General features: G+C 38.0%; 2 protein-coding genes across 13 annotated transcripts in view; one reads left to right on the top strand and one right to left on the bottom strand.

The window, feature by feature from the left end:
- The window catches only part of TRIP12 (thyroid hormone receptor interactor 12), a 78,128-nt gene extending 77,709 nt beyond the window's left edge, over positions 1–419 (bottom strand). For 6 of the 10 annotated variants that reach the window (XM_065072960.1, XM_065072964.1, XM_065072966.1 and 3 more), the window contains exon 1: positions 44–284. The gene's annotated coding sequence lies outside the window, so the exon portion shown is untranslated. Of the gene's footprint in view, positions 1–43; positions 285–326 lie in introns of those variants that run through there. The other 4 variants (XM_065072969.1, XM_065072965.1, XM_065072962.1 and 1 more) reach the window with 4 other exon arrangements.
- Positions 224–19,194, top strand: part of FBXO36 (F-box protein 36) — a 27,932-nt gene continuing 8,961 nt past the window's right edge. Inside the window, exons 1-4 of one of the 3 annotated variants that reach the window (XR_010474471.1) lie at positions 344–362; positions 593–711; positions 8,229–8,299; positions 16,897–17,005. Coding sequence is in view for 1 of the 3 variants with exons in the window: in XM_065073011.1 (XP_064929083.1) it covers positions 616–711; positions 16,897–17,005 (205 nt within the window). In the remaining 2 variants the exon portion in view is untranslated. Of the gene's footprint in view, positions 363–499; positions 712–8,228; positions 8,300–16,896; positions 17,006–19,194 lie in introns of those variants that run through there. The other 2 variants (XM_065073011.1, XR_010474470.1) reach the window with 2 other exon arrangements.

Below are 19,194 nucleotides of genomic sequence, written 5' to 3'. Positions count from 1 at the left end.
GCCTCCCCGGCGCCCCCTGAAAGAGCGGAGAGGCCCTGGGTACCTAGTTTGTCCCGATGCGGCCTCCGCAGACGCTCTGTGCCTCCCTCCTCCCGGCAGCAGCCGCCTCTCTTCCCTTCAATTATCAGCTGAAGCCGCAGCACCGAGCAGCGCCTCGTCCGCCACCTCCGCCGCCGAACCCCTTCCAGCGGCGCGAGGGGGAGGCTGGGGGACTACTTTCTCCCGGCGCCGGGGCCCCGCCAGGGCGCGCACGCCCCCTGGCCCGACGGGCGGCCCTGGCCCGGCTGCCGCCCCCCACGCAGCCCCCGCGGCGGCCGTGTGCGCACCCCGCTCCCTGCGCTCCGCGGGCTCGGCGTTCGGTGGTCAGTATCCCTCCGCCGGGGTCGTCACCCCTGAGTCCGCGCGAGTGCCTCCCCTCGGGTGCGTGCGGGGGGCGCGGGAGAGGGGCGGAGCCGGCGGGGAGCGAGGCTCTGCCGGCAGCGGGGGCCAAGACCCTGCCCGGCCACCGCGATACTACCGGGCCTGCTCCTTTAAGAGGGGGCTGGGCTCCCGGTGACCCCGCGTGATGTCCGCCTCTTCCTGGTTGCCATAGACACCGCCTTCCAGCGTCCCAAAATGGCGTCGCTGCTGCAGGAGGTGCTGTTCGAAACGCGCGGGCAGGCCCCGGCCCCCAGCAAGGACTTCTGCCAGCTGCTCGTCACCCGGCGCCAGGTGGGTGCTGGGCCGCCCGCGGGCGGGGAGCGGCGTCTGCCCCGCCGTTCCCTTCCCTTCCCTTCACCTCACGATTGCCGTTTCGGCCTCCACCCGGCAGGGAAGGCAGCTAGGCCTGCCCGCCCCCGGCTCCTGAGGCAGCCGGCGGCTTTGTGAGGGCCCGTCCTTGGGGACAGGCTGGTGAGGGACGGAGGGTTGGCGGGGAAGGGCGGGGGTAGCCTGTTAACGCCACCGGGTTGTGATGCGGGAGGTGCTGCCAGTAGGCGCTGCTGGGTTGGCCTCCTGAGGGCTGGGAGCGCCTTACTGCAGCCTCGGGATGGCGGTCGGTAAGTAGCGGGGGAGCGGGCAAGCGTTTACCACCAAAAAGGGGTTTTTTCCTAGTGTAGGTAAAAGTGTGTCCAGACGAGGAGCCTCGGTATGTGGGAGATTCCTTCTGCCTAGAGCTTCCCCAGCCTGTGGGAAGGGGCTGTGGGTGAGGGCCAGAGGAAGGGAGGGGGAGGTAAAGATCCTTCACAACAATGAGCCAGTAGACTTGGGAAATAAAAGTATATACACAGCTGTGATTTTTGTAACCTTAAATCTACTTTACTCTCAGAACTGCCTTATAAATAAATGCAAAGCTAACGTTTAAAGTAAATAAATAAATCCTTAAATAACATCACAGTGCTTCTAAGGAAAATCAAATTTAGCTGCATTCTCAAATTAACTAGGCTTAAGGGAGAGGGAACAATAGTTTAAAACCTCGTTCCAGGAAAATAAAATTAAACTGCCCATCTGGGAATGGGAAGGCTGTGTATGTTTTCCATATGGTACCCAAAGATGTTTAGGTGTCCTGCCTTATGGCTGCATACATAACTGGTTTTTCAGTCACAGAAATAAGCAATGCTAAAAATCACGAAAGATTTTTTTAACTTTTTTTGAAAAATGCTGCAAAATATGTTGAAATAACATTTTTTTAGAATAATCCAATAGTAATCATTGATGAAGAATATTTGACAGTAAACGAACGAGATTTAACAAATCTGATCATGAGTTCGTATGGTTATGAAATTAAAATTGAAATCTATAATTTTTGTTTCAGTTTGGCCTGTTTTTGACTGGGTTGACTGTGTATGTATAAGAGGTGAACATAGATGCTTGTCTCAGGCTGGACATACAGATTTAGAAGTTGTGAAGTTTCAAAAATTTTTCTGAGAAAGTTTTAAAAATATCTCACTGGAACAAAATGCAATGCATTTGGAAACTAGGAGGAAGTTTTTGGTTTGTTTTCCCAAAGTAAACCACAATAGTGATCATATTTTATTTCAGAGACGAGGGAATTATCAGGTATGCAATTGAGAAATTAGGGAGACGGGAGGTGACAAACTGAGGTTCGACTACGATTCCAAATGATCTATGTTCTGTATTTTATACGCTCCTTCTTTTGGTCTCTCTGATGCCAAGATTTTCCTTTTAAATCACTAGTGTCTTTAACAGTTTCAGAAGGGCTTTTGGTTTTTTTTCTCTTAATTAAAAAAAAAAAGAAAAAAAAAAGGTAAAACTGACAAGGCAACCTTCGGGAGCTTTGAGTTCCACCAAAACTGAGAGCAGTTATGGTGCAGCACAATAGCTGGGAAATCCTTGCGTTCCTGTAGCTGAAGTCTTGTGATGGGCCTGTCCCATTGACCTCATGGGAATCATGTCAGTGCTGTGCTTGTTCATGGAATGTGTAATTGAGTGTTACAGGGTTTTTACCATTCATTTTTGCACTCAGATAATAAAAATAAGATGATCCTTATTATTATTTTCATTTTTTGCTTCTCATATCAGTTTCCTGTCAAACACTACAGATACGTATTTTTGGTTTTGTTTTCAGCTGCCCAAATATATTCTTAAAATAAACCAAAGTCAGTGAACATAAACTGTGCAAAAAGCTTTGTAACTGTTAGTGGAAGCAAGTTATAAATTATGTAAACGTTTATTGTGCAAAAGTATGACCAGGAAGTTAGTGTCATTGAAAAAGAACCAGTTTGTATTATTCGAAGAACTTTGTTCTGATGTTATGCCAGTAAGATCATTTGAGTATGATGCAGTGAACACACGTATTTGAATATACCACTATATCCTCTGAAGTTGATGTATCTGATTCCAGCAAAACTTCCCAATTCAGTCCCTTGCTGAAAACAGCTAACTTCACACAAGTAATCTCTGCAGTTTTATCTGCTGTACATGTAAAACTTCTAGATGCTAGTTGGCCTTTTTGCAGGCTATGGAGTCTCCTGAGAAGAGATCTGTGTCAAAAATAGTAATTGAAGATATAGGCATCACTGATGTGCCAGGTTATGCATAATATCGTGTAAAACATATTCAGCCACACTGTGTTAGCCTCCAGGAGGCCTTGCTGTTGGTTCGCGTTGCCAGTATGCTATCTTGCAGTCTCCTAGTAAATCTTAGTCATTTCCTGAAAGACCTTACAGTCTAAGCCTCAAACCTTGCACAATTACATGAATGCTGAAATTTGCTACTCTGAATAGTCCCATTCTTCAAAGTCAGTGGTTTCAAATCAGTCCATTGTTTTCCTTTAAAAACAAAAGTGGCTGCGTGGTGGATTTGCATGAAGGCTCCCATATTTCTGTGTTGTCCTACTTTGACTGGTTTACTTGGGCTTTTCGTGTGCAGTAAATTCAGTTCCTTCAGGATTATGTTATTAATTTGCCCAGCATGTCTTGTACAGCTCCAGAGTGCATGTACCTGTGGTCATGTCCAGAATTTTCAGGTATCAGCTGACTATCAAGTCAAACTGCCACAGGACCAGAAGTCCTGTACAAGTTCAGATAATCTTAGGAATGTGTTAGGGCAAAAAAATTTAGCTGGACAAGGAGGCCATATCTGGGGGGAAAAGCAAGCCCATGGCAGCAGGCTTTGTGTTCGAACAAGTCATGTGAAATGTCTGTGGCTTTTGTTTAGCTTTCCCCCCTCATTCTAGGGAACTGACATCTTTCTTCCATCATACAGCCTCATATGCCAAGGATGTTCTCCAGAAAGCATTTCTGAAGTCTGCTACTGCCTCAAGATCAAGACAGTAGGCCCAAACTATTGTGCACTGTAGAACTAAAACTAAATGAACTGTAATTGCTGTAAATTAAAAGAAAGGACATCTCTGAGAGCAAAGTTAATAGTCATTAAAAAGAACAAGACTGAGGAAAAGAGTACTTAGGGTGTGATAGCACAGGAGCACACGTCCTCAGCTGTAAGCATGTTAATGATTTTTTTTACTGCAAAATAAATCAGAAAACATTTATTTATTACTTTCAATATTGTCAATTGTAAAATAGCAAGGTGTACTTCAGTATGCATGTTTGTGTTTAACCTGAATCCAGAGAAACTAGGACACCTGGAAAAAGGAAAGCAAGGCCTGCTACAGGCAAATGGTATTGGAAGCAGAAAAACGTGGAGACTACTTTGAACTCTTCTAATCAATAATGCAACCATAGTTGGGAAAAGAAAAAGAAAAAAAGGCTAGAAATGCATCCACTTGTCTGTGTGCGTGTATTTGTGTCTGAAATGTGATGAGGAGAACCTGATGGTAACTTCATTTTGCAGCAGGAGACAGCCTCCATCCCAGATACAAATTCAATTACAATTACATTTCAAAATCAGAGCCATTAATCAGGACTTAATAAACAAAGGTATTGACTCCTGGGCAGCAAGTATACATTTGCATTGCGAAGTTAGAAAGGGAAGATTCCCAACTAGTTTCTGCATAAGCTGCTTCAAGGAGGAGCCATAAGGAGAAGGGGAGTGCCTTGTAACACATCACAAATAGCTCTTCTAAAAGTAGACTGTATAGAGGTACAGATGCATAAGTGAGTACTCATGGAATACAGTTCAGTCAATCGGATTGTGTAGAAGGAGAGATCTTTTGAACCACTGTTGAAAAGATTTCTTTTTTAAGTATCTGTTTTAAGGCTGCAATCATAAATTTACAAATATAAATGTCCCTGTGTGGGCATCTGCCAGTCCCACTGCAGAAATATGACTGAAAGAGACAACTTCGGGTTATCAAGTCCCAGTCCCTGCTGTTTCCTCCAGCCACATAATGGATCCTCCGAGCATGAATGGGACTTGGTGTGTTTCAAACATAGTGAGGCTTTTTTGCCTTGCTACTTCACACACAACTGCTCCACATCATCACTTTTCTGATGGTTAGAAATGCAGTTACACAGAATAACTTACAGCTTATTTAGCATGTAGGTATCTTTTAGTTTGAATACTGCTCTTCGGTGTAGGTAACAGTGTTATATACATGTGCATATATGTGTGTATATATACGTATAAAATATCATATATATGACACAGTCTTGATAGGGTTTATTTTGTTTTTTTCAGTCTCCATTTGTGAAACAGACTGTCTACTTCCTGGTCACTTTAGTATCTTTTTGCTGCATTTCTCCCCATTAGAACTTTTGTTCTTAAGTCTTACAAGTACCATGTGCAAAGGCATTGTTACTTCCCTGTGTCTTCTGGAAAATCCTGTTGATTTAAATTTTAGGATTGTATTTAACTCTACCAAAATCACATTAGTGACTCTTGTCCTTTGATCAGTTACCATACCAATGTCTTTCTCCTTTGTCAACTCTCAATTTATAACCTTCCGGTTTATGGCAGAAATTATTTCTAAATTAACAACTTTGCCATTTGTATTTTTTTTTTTTCCCCCTCCAGGAGTGCTTTGAGTTGTTATGAGGGAGAAGCTGGTATAGATTTCAGGATAAACATGCTAAATAGAAAAACATGCTTGGCTATCAAATGTGTGCTAGGAATCCTGCTAGAAATCATGAGAACAGTGGATAGTTGTGGTTTTGTGTGAGTGCGTGTATATTACATCAAATGGGAATATTTTTTGTCTCAAGACTGACATCAAGAATGCCACCTGGTTTAACATATGCCTTTCCACATCCACCTTTCACTGTACATGTTTTTCAGTCACTCTTGAAATGCCAAATTAATAATGCTAGTTATAATTTGGCAAGGTTTGTCACAAACAACAGTAGACATGATCTGTTTGTACAAAGCAAACAATAGATCATATGGCTTCCAACATTAAGCATCAGATGACTTGAGATAACCACGCAAATAACCTTTCAAATAAAATTTCTTATAAGCTGTCTAGCAAACGATAAGTACAGGTTTTGAAAAGCGAAAGAGAGGAATCCAGGTGGTGGAGTAGTGTGGAAAAGGTCCATCACTCATTTTGGTCAAACAAGGAATATGGACACATGCCCTCCCCCCAACAAAAAAAAAGGTCTGGTGATTAATCTGCTTATAGGACTGGCTGATAACTAGAAGGATGAGGCTGGTAACAAAAGAAACATAATGGGAAAATGATCCACTCAACGTGTAATTAATACTAGCATCTGTCACTGTTCAATGAATGCTGCACTAATCAGAGGATTTTATCATGTTAGTAAAATGTTTAGCTACTAACTCATAAAAGGCAAGGGTCATATGTACACAAAATTAACTTTGCTCTGTGCAGTATTCCATTCTGTGCAATATTCTGCTCATATAACAGTCAGGATAACTGAATTTTATCAAATATGTGACTGCAAAATTGTATGTTTGGTCAGAGATCAGCAACTATGTTTTCTAACAAATATATACAGGACATCTAGGTAAGCAAATAGTGTAAGTAACTAGGCAAACAGTTCTTGTTCTTTACCCACCATTGCTCCTATTGTTTAGTGTTCACTTCTACATCTTTCTGATTAAATCAGTATATTCTGAGCAGAGCGTATTGTTTTGGATACTGAGAACTACAATATTTTCTTTAAAGTTCCTATAATTAACTGTTTTCATTTCAAAAATATATTTTTTTTCCTGGCTTTTTTAATTGTAAGCAAAAATTCGGAACCCACAGCGCTTATATATTAAATTATTTTTTTAAAAATCCCTTTTCCATAAACAACCCAATCACATGTCAGATCTCTATAAACCCTAAATTAAGAAAAAAAAAATATTTGAATTCTTTTTAATTAGTTTTAGGATACATCAATAAGTAATTGTTCAAGTGATTGTGGGCTGGTTGGTTTTCAGTCGTGGGTACCTTCAGGCTCCATTGAAACCTGTAAGGATAGTTCCTCCATTTTGAAAAATAGTACTATGAAGTTAACTAAGTGTTGCCTTTGTATCTTGGGCTTCTTTTTAAGTCCTAATGATGACATTTGACATTTAACCGATTTGATTGACGGAAGGTGCCATTTGAAGTGCTTAAGCCAGATGGACTGGGGAAATAAACCTAACAGGTGTTATCATAGTAATTAAGCCAAAATGAATTTCATGTTAGAGGAAACACTTTTTTGCAAGATAAGTCTGATTTTAAGTAAAGATCTGTGGGAGATTAATCCTTTTCAAAGTCATGCTATTCTATTTACATTTGAAACCTGAAGGATGCCATACCAGTGATTGCCTAGCTGGACCAATTCTATTCAAGTCTTTTCTTTGACATTTCAAACAGAGAATTTGAGTTCTTAACAAGCAAAAAGAGCGCAGAAATGTAATTGCATAGAACTAGCAACTTGTTGTATTAAATTAGGATCATTTCAAGCATAGTTTGATGACTTCAGGAGAAGAAAGCTATTTTGATCCAGCTCAGGAAATGCTCTGTTATGCTGAAAAAGTGCATTTCCAAAATAATTGAACACTATCATGGTAATGGTATCACACCATATTAAGCAGTTATTGTCAGGAAAATGTTTGTTAACTCCAAAATATAGGGACTTCACTGTCTCTAATTCAGATATCCAAGTAAACAGTAGAGCTGCTTGGAAAATGGAAACTGTTTCCCTGGGGAAATAATGCTCTATTGGGAAAACATGGATATTGCTGTCAGCTGTTTCTCTCCAAAGCTAAAATACGTTTGTTTAGCAATGTTGTGATGTTGTGTTATAGTTTGGATGCCTGATAATATATCTCACTTCTTCCATAACTGCCACCACTGAATGTATGCAGTTGCTAGGTCTTATCCATAAAGTTTTGGAGAAGATTCGGGAATTCTTTGGTCATGCTGAAATATTGAAGATGTAATCCAGCACAAGAATCCAAATGACACAGGAAAATTGGGACTGAAATGCAGTTTGTGATGTGCTGAAGTAGCAATGTTGGCACTTCAGGGATTCTCCCTTTGGTAGATCAAGGTTTCTCTGCAGTAGACGTAATATACGGAAATATAAGTGGTTGAGCTGTTATTTGAAGATGCATTGGGATATTCTCATATCAATTTCAATTAAGGTTTTTTAAAGATAATGAAGTAATTTTTGTTAATTCTGTGTTACTTGCTATTAATCTGTTTTTCTGTATCACTGGTAACCCAAAGATGATTTTTTTTTTTGTTTTTTTTTTGGTCTGGACTGGTTTTTGTCCACTTGTAACTAGTCTTTGGTATGCAGACAGCAGTATCACACTGAATTGCAATGTTTAAGCTCCCATTTTATTTTAAGTTTTATGCATGGCTTTAATATTTGTGGCTTTCTTCAAAGGTATCATGCTCGATCTAGTTCTACCTGCCAAGACTGATTTTCAGGTCATGACGCTGTAATAGTTTCTCAAGGTAAGCAATCACCAGTATCTTCCACCTAATTAAGTGAATGTTTCATACTGTACCTGAGTGTCTGTTGTTTATGTGTTCATTATTGTCAGAGCTTGTTCTTCCAGAGAAAGATTGAGTTATATTCTTCACTTTAGGTAGTACATCCCTTATCCCTTTTGCACTCTGTCTTGGGAAAACTCAGGAGTAATTCTACTTTTGTGTTACCAAGGGTAAGTTTGTGTTCCTCTCTGTTTTCTTATTTCCAGTTTCCCTTCTTCAAGTTATGAAAATAATTATTTCTTCTTTTCTGTTGCCTTTATTAACCAAGAGCAATTTTCCTTATTTCATTTTCCACATACATGGCAGCATTCATCATGAAGAGCCATCAGATATGTTTACTTGGCTAGCAATACCATATATTTATATTTATTTTTGTTCATTTATCCAAAAAATAATTAAATGTGCTCAGTAATGTGTTCAAGGGAAGGAAGAAGGAAAGAAGAGGGTCAGGATTTTTATCTCAAGGTGTTCTAGGCTATGAAAGGTCTTATCAAAAGATGCACCAGTGTAATTTAAAATTTGTGTTTAAACAAACTTTAAAAGGCTGGTCTAAACTTCTCTATGGGTGTCTACTGTAAAGATTTACTTGATTTTTATTTGGTATAAACTAAATCAATTTGTGTTAAACTGGAATAAGCCTAAATTAAACCAAAGTAAAAGTGCCTGCAGCTTCTGGATGGACTTCACTAAATTAGATTCCAACTGTACACTGGGTGCAACCAGTGTCAATGTCATTTGTTGGATAAAGCCTGTATTAGACAAATTATATGTAGAAGGGTAGTAACTAGAAAAAAGAATGCTAGTGTACAACACAGTCATCAAAATCACTTGTCGAAAAGGCAAAATGACATTGTACAAGCAGAAACCTAGGAGACTGTATGAAGCTAGTCCTAAATAACATAATAGGATGATAGTGAAAAACAGAGTGAAAGGAATGACAACAGATGGGGATTGCAGGCAAGAGAGGCTGTGGAACTGGAAAGCATCAAAAGAGCAAACAGATACTTGTGAACAGAAAATGCAATGTATGTTTTTAATATACATGCACATAAATTATCATGACAATTGATAATGAAAGGGTACGTTTCAGCATTTGCTAAGTTGGTGCTATAGCTGAATTGTGTGGTTGTTTGCTCCTATGCAGTTTACAATGAGACTGAAACCTACGGGTAGCAAGTGTTAAGTTTCATGTAAAATAAGTAATTAAATTTGGACTGGGCAAAACTAGTGTTTCAAGACACAGAGAGAAAAAAACACACGCACACACACACAAGACAAACAAAAAACACCACACCAACTTTTCAGAGAGCATGCTACCTGTAGTACTGAGTTGATAACTGGTAGATAACAAGGGCATACTTGTCACCACAGTTTTTTCTGAAAACTGGTGACGTGGGTAGGAATCAACTATATCAGAATGCCTGCACAATGTGATGGATTCTTTAGTGTTCCTGTCATTTGATCAGGTGGAATTAAAGCTGTAAATAGACAGCAAGGGAACTTTGAAAAACACATTGAGACACATTTTATGGGACACATTTTAAGAAAAACACATTTTATGGGACAGCACAATAGATGTTTCTCAAAATTTAGAGTAAGAGATGTCAGTGCTAAAAGTGAGCTGACCACATAAGAATATAGCAAAGCTCTTTTCAATAGATATTAGATTAGCCTAGTTGCAAGTGTGTACAAATCATGATGATAAGACTTATGCAAGAAGGAAGCAGTGGGATAACTGCACTAAGACTTCATCTGTAATAAAAAGGATTGCATATACCCTGCTGAAGGAGGTGCAGATTCCCTAGAAAAGGACTTCCCATTGTAACATTGCTGTACTTTAGGACTTTTTATACACATACCAGGGAGTCTGGCTGTTCTATTGTTTGGGTTTTTTTACTCTAATGAAGAAAAAAAAAAAAAATTAAAGCATAGATGAGACCTGAAATTGCAATAAGGAGACCTTGAAACTGAACTAAGGAGGATGAAACTTAAAATAAATGGGTTCAAATGAAACCTGTCAATGCCTTATCCATCTAGAAAGGAATGTTATGTCTTGCACTTAGCAATCTAGCATCCTTTGTTCTGTTAAACAGTTGAGTAATCTCATTGTGGCAGTTTTATCTAGGCCTGCCTGTTTAATCACGTTAATAATGGTAAGTATCATGCTCATAATTGAAGACTGTGATCCTCAAGAGTAATTTTTTTATTCCCTCTGATAGTGTTGCTTTCCCCTCAGCACATACCCACCTCGCTTCTGCATTGTCTCTCACTCTTCGGCTGTTGTGTTGTTTTCTCTGATCTGTGTACACTAGTCTGTATAAAAGTAGAAGTTAGCCTCCAAAGCGCCTGTGCTGTAAGCATCTGTGATAAAGATCTTTAGGAGGTTTTGTCTTATTTTTTTTCTTCTTCTTTTTTTTTTCCTCCCCCTTCCCCCTTGAAAGCTCTGGGAAAACCAATGAGGAAAGATACTAATATAGGAGTAAACCAGTTATGTAGCTGAGAGGAATGGAAGAGACCATGGTGAGGCAGCAGATTTCTTGCTCAAACATAACTACTGCATTCCCCCAAAGGAAAAGACAATAACTTTATTCCATCTTCCTCCTGTATTTTACTAAAATGTTTTTTAGATACCTTAAGTTGGAAGCATTTGGTAGCTATGCACGCACCCGCACGCAGACCTTAGCTGAAGTGGATTGATGTTTCTGAGTATGAGTGAAGTGGTGGTAAAAGAAACAGCTTCGTAGTTGCTACATATGAAATTTTGGAATTGTGACTACTATTTTCTTTTCTTCTCAGTGCACTTGAAATGTTTGTTAATAGCAGCTCATGAAACAGTTTGCATTGACACTAGGAAATTATCTTTCTTTCCACATGCCATTGTCTTTTCAGTTGTATTCTACTTCAGTCATTCTTTTATTTTTGTTGCTAACTAAATTTTTTATTTTTTCTTTCTGTTAATAGTATTTTTTTTTTCTCCAAAGCAGATGTAGGGGAAGGGAGTATGTAGGCTTGCATAATGACTATTGTGATCATGAGAAGAATCTGCAGAAACTTTCAAGTACACACTGTTGTCCAAAATTTCAACCTGATGGACCCGATGGTCTGAGATAACTTATTTTTTTCTTATAGAACAGTTTCTTTAGCGCATTAGGTTCTGCACTTCAGACTCTTTGGTATATCTGAACTGGACATCCCATAGAAAGATTGAAAATTTGACTATGTCTTAGAAATGCCAGAGAGACTTCTTTTTTTTCTCATGAGCACACATGAGAAGGAAACCATTGTACAGATGTGGTCCTATCAGTGTAGACAAAATAGTAATTTGTATAACTTCCTCTATGATAGCAAATGCAAATATACAATTTTGTAGCAATTGTCAAATGAAGCATGGGTGTTGTAAGCTGTACTTCACATTTGAAAAAAGGGTAATAATTTGCCAGAAGAAGAGCAAAAATCATCCAATTTCACAGACACAACAGGCAACAGCTAGTACCCGTTTCATTTCATATTGCACATGCCTGGACTGTGGAATGGCATCAGTGCAGGGGTTTGGTTTAATTTCAGTTTGGTGAACTCTTGCACTGTTTTGCACACAGATATGGTTCATTTTTTGTTCTTACTCCTAGAAAGTTATTCTTCAAAGACTTCTGGAAACCCTAAATAAATGAAGGCTTCATTAACTGCAACCTGTTGATAGTCCATTTTACCTTCTTATCCAATGGAGCAAGTCAAAACCTGCCAGCAATTTTGAAGCACGCAAGTGTTCTTTCACCCACACACACGCACACCCTGAAACCAGTGTAGTTCATTCTACCAGGCTGCATTTGCTAGTGAATGCTGTTAACATTCTTTCACGTTAACCAAATCAAGACTCTCAGCGTAATCTCTTTTGGTCAGTCATAGCAAAGTAAAAGCTTTAATTGCAAATGTTCAAAATCAAGCAGAAAAATAAAGTTTGTTTATTTTAAAAAAAAAAAGTCAAAGCAAACAGAAGTCAACTCTGTTTTCTTCTGTGCTTCCATCTCTCTGTATGATTAAAAACTTCAAATCACACAACCCTTCCTGAATCCATATTTCACCAGTACTGTAGGAAATGTGCTATATATTGTAGTAGTTATGAAATAATTTGTGGAGTATGTAACTAAGACCACAGAATGTTTGTTGAACAGTTGCAGTGGAAGTAGCACAGTTGGATTGTTATGTTCTGCAAGCTGTGAAGGCTAGAAAGGCATTATTACTTTCTGGATCTTTCCAAAGAAACATGCAAGTCTGTAGTTCATATGTGTTGTACCTTAACAGCATTGTATGACTATTCCTCACTGCCTTGAGATTTACTCTAAAAGTAATTTAAGTAGGTCTTAAGTTTTCTGTGCATTATAAATGTTATAATTTTAACTCAAAACCAACCTTAACTGTTTCACAACTTCTAATGAGATACCTATACGTTGCCTGTTACACTGTATGAAGGCACAGTGGGAATATTTCTTTAAACAAAGGATGTATTTTCATTGCCAAGAATCTAGTTGGTTTTGGAGGCAGGAGGAGAAAAGGAGACTTAACAGATTCTTCAGTTCCACAAGATCTGCATTCTTGCTTTTAAGTTAATCACAATATGCCATTAGTAGCCTTGCGTGAAACAATTGCCAATGTGTGTTCCTGTTCTTCAACAGCTTATCCCTCAGGGATCAAAACAGCATTTGCTTTAGCTGCGTCAGTGTCAATGCAGAAGGTTGGCCTTGCTATAGCTCTTCATAAAGTTATTGAACATTTTGGTTTAGCTCTTTTGCAAATAGCTGTGCATTGTTGGTGCTACTTGGTTCCATAGTTTAGATATAAAATGTTTGCCTCTTCTTGGTGAAAAGTGAGTAAAATTTCAAGGTACCTATTTTGCATTTTTTTTTAAATGACCTAGAAGCCTAACTTCATTCAGTTGCAAACAAGCATAGCTCTGTGCAAGCATAAAGGTTTCTATTGTCCTATTCAAATTTTCCTTTATTACTTATGCGAAGGTACAGTGTGGATGTAGCTGCAACTGTGTGAAAAACTTTATTTTAGATGCAGCTATTTTAGAATAAGAGTAGAAAAAACTATGACAGGAGTGCTTTTTCAAAAGTAAAATTGCATCTACACTAACAGGGACTGGAAAGATGAAGGAAGCAGGTAAGATGGTAGTTTTTACTGTGCTAATTAATTTCAGAGTTTAAAAAAAGATTATATAATCTAGTGAAGGTGTCTGACTTCTTAATGGCTTGGAAATTCAGCTTGGGTTTGTATAATTTTAGGTAACGGGTTAGCTGATACTAGCTTAAGCAATCAATTAACTGAAATGTATTTAGGTATACAGACCATAGATTTAGAAATGTCTATCTTATAGTTATCTCCTTGAAGATGATTCAGTAATGCTGATACTTATTCCACTTTTATTTTTTAAAGATTTTATGTGAGGGTGAAATGGGTGATTTCTATACTGAGGTGCATGAAAATTGAATGCTTTAAAAATAATAGATTTATTTGAAAATATATCAAAACCACAACAATATTCTGCAAGAGAAAAATGAGATAAAAGGAGGGCCAAAAGCATTTCAATACATTTGAAATCAAAGAATAAGGCAATATAATTTTTATGGTCTCCTCCAATCCACAAAACGCAGCCAAAAGCAGAGATTTTTTTTTTTTTTTTTAAATCTATGGAAAAGTAATAGAATATGGGATAAAATAGCCTGGGAGAAGGGATTTAGTAGAGCTAAAGTCTCTAAGACTGAGACTGTAACTGCTTTTTTTGGTAGAAGACACAACGGCTCCTTGACTGCACAGGGGAATGAGAGCTTGGCCTGCAGTGACTAATCCAAGGCCAAAAAGAAAGACTGGGGATTTAGGCCATTCACCTGGAACAGAGGAAAAGATTAGAATCTGTTGTGCAACATAGTTGTGCTTTTCTTAATAATGAGACTTCTAAATTTGTATATAGTTAGATCTATAAGATTATCCAGAAAATTAATCTGAAGAATGTTGTTAGGTATTAAAGTTCAGAAGTTGAAAGCAACAGTAATCGTTAATCATTTTTGGCAATTGTTTTTAGGGGCAAGTGGCTATTTTCTTTTTCAGTTACTCTTGGCATTTCCGTGCTGAGAAATGTTGGGTTTGTTTTTTGTTTTGTTTTAAGAAACATCACTTCCAACAGTAACATGAAAAAAGAACCGGAGAAAGCATATTAAGTGGACTTATTTTTCTGCTTTAACAAAGATTTTTTTTTCCCCTATAGTATACTGTATTCTTGCATACCATTTTGAAGGGTATGCAAGCTGAGGAACACGTAGGAAGATGTCTCTTGTTTCTCCATTTGCATATCAGTTTTGTTCTGACCTTATTCTCACCTCATGTTTTCCACAAATAAGAATGGCAGGAGCCTTTTGCGCTGAGTTTCCCTACACTGCTAGAGATAAATAGAGCTTTTGGAAGTACAGTACGGCATTTGCTGTCCTGTTATCCTCACGGTGAGCCACAGACACAATAGTTCTAAAGCCTTCCCAGGTAGTAAGATCGTGACTGGAACAGAATGACGAGTGGTTTACAGTCTCTTTTGCATTGAATCTTCATATTACCACTAGTATATTAAGTGGTGTTATTGTAGCAACATGGTGGTCTGTAGTGTGCATGAGCATTACAGAAATGTTAACTCTGCTGATCGAAAATGTTTCAGTAGTGTAATTTGGTTTTCTGAAATTAAATTCTAGAATACAGATTGGATGAATGGGATTTTTTTCCTTCAGAGAGGCAACCGTTTCACAGCAAAGGAATAAAGGTTGTCTGTGTTGTAAAACAGAATAAACCTGTGCAACTGAGTAGGATGGTTTTTATTCACATAATATGGGTTATTTTACAGAGTATTGCAGATATGTCTGAGCGTTAATAGAAGCTATTTTATATGTATGCTACTAGAATATGATTTAGTAATTCTGATTACCCCTATAATGATGTATTAGCCACAGTAAACATCAAAATAATACATTTTAGGTGGCCATATTTGACATTCAAATGTAGATGTTAAGCCTTCATTCAAGCTTATTTACTGTTACTATATATGAGCTATCAACAGAATACAAGCAAGACTTGAAGAATACTGAAATGGTTGGTGTGGGCCTGTCTTAACAAATTGTCTGGAATCTGAGCTTTAATTTGAAAATTAATGATGAGAATGAATGCAACTCATTAGGAGTTCCAGATACTTAATGCTTCTCAACTTTAAAATCTACATTTTGACACTGAAATACAAGAGAGATCTAAAGTTAAATTTCATGTTGAGCAATGTAGACCACTGTTGTCAGATCTAAGATTTGTAATAGTTAATTTAACTCTGTGTTCTTTGGTCAGTATACGTGAGTAGTCTTCTGGGACGTATTGACAGTTAACTCAAGGCTTGCTTTTAATTTTCCTTTTCTATGTGCCAGTAGAAAAAAATAAGACTCTAAGGAGTATGTTTTTATATGCATGTGCGTGTTTAGAAATGTACACCTCACTAATATTCTCAGTCGCCAGTTTTATCGCTCATTGTGTCAGGAATCCACCACTCCAGATAACAATGTAAAATCCTCACTTTGCTCAGTAAAATGGAAGGAAATAAAACAGATTAATATTAGGAAGATTAGATTTTTTTTTTTTAAACCTTGCATACAACAGCAACTGAATTCTATTTTTGCTTGGAACATAATTTTTGCTTGGAACATAATTTTTGCTAACAACTTGTGTGAGGGAGGGACATGATTACACCTTTCTTGTGACAGCAGCAAAACAAAAGTCGATATTAAAAGCTGACATGCTGTTCAAGCAAAGATGTAAAGTTTTAAGAGAACTCTGGGATAATTACTGATACCCAGGGCTGCTTGTTCCCCATCGTTTCATAGCTACATAATTTACTGTTCGTATTAATCTTTTATCTCAGTTGCATGCCTTGTAATGCAGGCTTTCTTCTGTTTTTCTGACCCTGAAAATATGAGCTGATTGTGTACTTCTGGAGAGTTTTTCTGGAGTTTTCAAACAATCTATGTGCTGAGCTTTGAACTGTCCTATTAGTTTTGATTCTAAGAAAATGTCTGAGTGACACTTTAACTCCTAATACTGCCACTTTTGAATGCCTGAGCAGTTGAATGGATATTTCTACTTAACCACATAATTTGATGCCTGATGAATTGTGTCTCTGCAACTAAATGAAAAACAAAGAGAATGTTTATAGGTTTGCAAGTTGAGATGTCATTAAATGTGTTTCAATTTCTACAAACAATATGCATGCAGGGGTTGGGAACATTTTATTTGGTATGTAAAAACATTTTGCACTTGTTTAGGTACATTTTGGGATGTTTACTGTCCTTCGAAGCGTGTTGTAGGGCACTGGTAATGTAACTGTAGTCTGATCTCTTATGATAACATTGTTTTGAGAATGCAGTAATATTTACACAACTGGAGTCCTGCATCTTAGCAATGTATTTATCCCATGGTACTTGATAATCATGTCTTCCTTTTTTTTTTCCCCCTTTCCCCTCCCCTCCCCTCCCCACTTCTAGGTAATTTTCAGGTGGTGGAAAATCTCACTTAGGAGTGAAAGTCGTGAATCAAGACCTGGAGCAACATATGCATCCCATGAGGATTTTTTGCAAAATTCATCTCTTCAGAGTAAGATGACAATAATAATTACAAACTTGCCGTGGCATATAATGGAATAATCTAGCAATATTTATCTATAGTAACTTTCATGAAAGATGTGATTGCTTTGGCTAACAGGCTTTTTTGCATTAATTTATTAATATAAATTAATGTATGAATACTGGAAAAACCAAAATACATGACAATAAGTGTAAATATAGGATTAATCCCAGCAATACTGGTAGTTTCATTATAAGACAATGAGAGAGGTATTAGCCACAAAAATAGTCCAGAGAACAATATTTTTATTGCTAATAACTCAGTCCTTATAATACTCTGTGCCAGCACATTTGTTTTTGTGGCTGTGTCATGAACCATCTGGATTCTTAATCTGATTTGACATGACTAACACCAAGTGCAACAGGTACTTAGGATTATACAAATTCAACATGACATTAGGAGCATACAGCCCAAAAAACAAAGTCAGTGGGAACACCACTAAATAAACCTCAAAATGCAGATGTATAGAGCTGTTTTCCAACCTACTCCCAACAGACTGGCCACTGAGAGCATCTGAAGTAAGTATGCTTTTCCCAGGCTTCTATGGGACTATGTATCCCAAGTAGTGATTGCTCTGCATCTTTTTTTAATCTTGGTTCTCGGTAATGGATTAGTTTTAAGAGATGTCATGTCACAAGGTAGGGTTGGTCATGGCTCACAGAGGAAATGGTCTCCTGAAAATACTAAGCCAAAGCCATATTAATTCAGCAACTGCAATGAATAGCTGAGGTCTGAGCTATGACCTAGTTTGAAAATGGGCCTGCAGGGACTGGATTGAGATCTGAGGCTTTGTAGCCCAAGAGAGTAGGTAGCACTCAAACACCTTGCATTGGTGAGGGTTTGTGGTTTCTATTTGTTTCATTTTGTTTGTTTGTTGCTTTTAATAAGCTGCTCTTATATTCTGATTATGTACAGACATACATTTACTTAGAGATGTGACTTCATATGTATCCTGGTTTTATTATGAACTTGAAAGATTTCATTTCCAAATGAAGTACTGTTTTCCTTATCAACAACTTTGGTAGACATCATCTTATTCACACGTAGGCAGAGGAGGTCTGCTTTCCTGAGAAGTATATGAATCTAAGGTGGTAGGGGAGAGGGTGAAACTTTCTGCAAGAGAATATACCTGTTTTCAAGAGTAAACTGGAGTGTATCTTCATTTAGGCTCTGAAATAAGACCAACACGTTTCCTATGCTTTGCTTATTAAAATCTTACACTTGCTACAGCACAATCAAAAGATTTTTAGCCCTGGTAAGTTAATGTGGTCTGCCTTTCTATGTTTAGGTTTGTGTTTCTGATGTCCATTATAACTTCTGCAGCTGGCCCATTTCAAGTGAACAGTGAAGGTTAGGGAGGCTGCACGTGCCTGCTGTCTGTGCTCTGTTGATGGGGAGTCTGCACATTCTGAGCTCAAGCAACTGGGTAGATGCACAAACCATGGAAAAAGTTTCCATCAGCACTCACAGTCCATAACAAAACAAATCTTTAACTCCGATTATTGCCACTTGTTTTTACTAGAAGAGGAATTAATGCATCATGAACCAATGGAAAATGGATGGCCTGTTGAATTTGGCTCAGGGAGTCTTTAAATATGCGATGCTTTTTTTGCAGTAGGTGTTTATAATAGCTCCACTAGCAGAGGCAGAGAGTTGCCCCGTGTTTTAATTTTACTAAATTGATTATCAGTTTTTATAAAATTGAACTTTCAAAGTCATCTTCTCTACTTTTTGGAAGAAGTACATAGACTTTATAGCTGAATCTTAGCAATAGGTTTTAGTGGTTTTATTTTCAAAATTTAATATTTTTTAAGTTTATCTCATAAAAGTAGACTTGATATGTGAATGTATATTGGTGAAGGTTTTAGCTTGTGTTTTTTTTACTTGTTGCTTATACTGTAAGATTTTCCTGTAGCATTTGATATGAATATGTCACAATAAAACCTCTGCTTTACATTGCCCGGGTACAATGCTTCAAATAGTTAAATTATTATTAACATGCATTTTTCTACTGATATCTTATGTGTTTTCAATAGGTTACAAATAAGATCTGCCTACTTTTTCTTGTTATTGGTGGTTCAAAGCTTTCATATCCCATAGGAAGAATTGAAAGCCACAGTTGCCATTCTTTCCTAACATTTAGTCACTTCTTCCTCCTT

Source organism: Columba livia, chromosome 9 (genome assembly GCF_036013475.1).
Source record: "Columba livia isolate bColLiv1 breed racing homer chromosome 9, bColLiv1.pat.W.v2, whole genome shotgun sequence".
NCBI lineage: Eukaryota > Metazoa > Chordata > Aves > Columbiformes > Columbidae > Columba > Columba livia.
The sequence above is the reverse complement of the archived record's forward strand: the minus strand, read 5'-3'. Positions and strand labels throughout refer to the sequence as shown.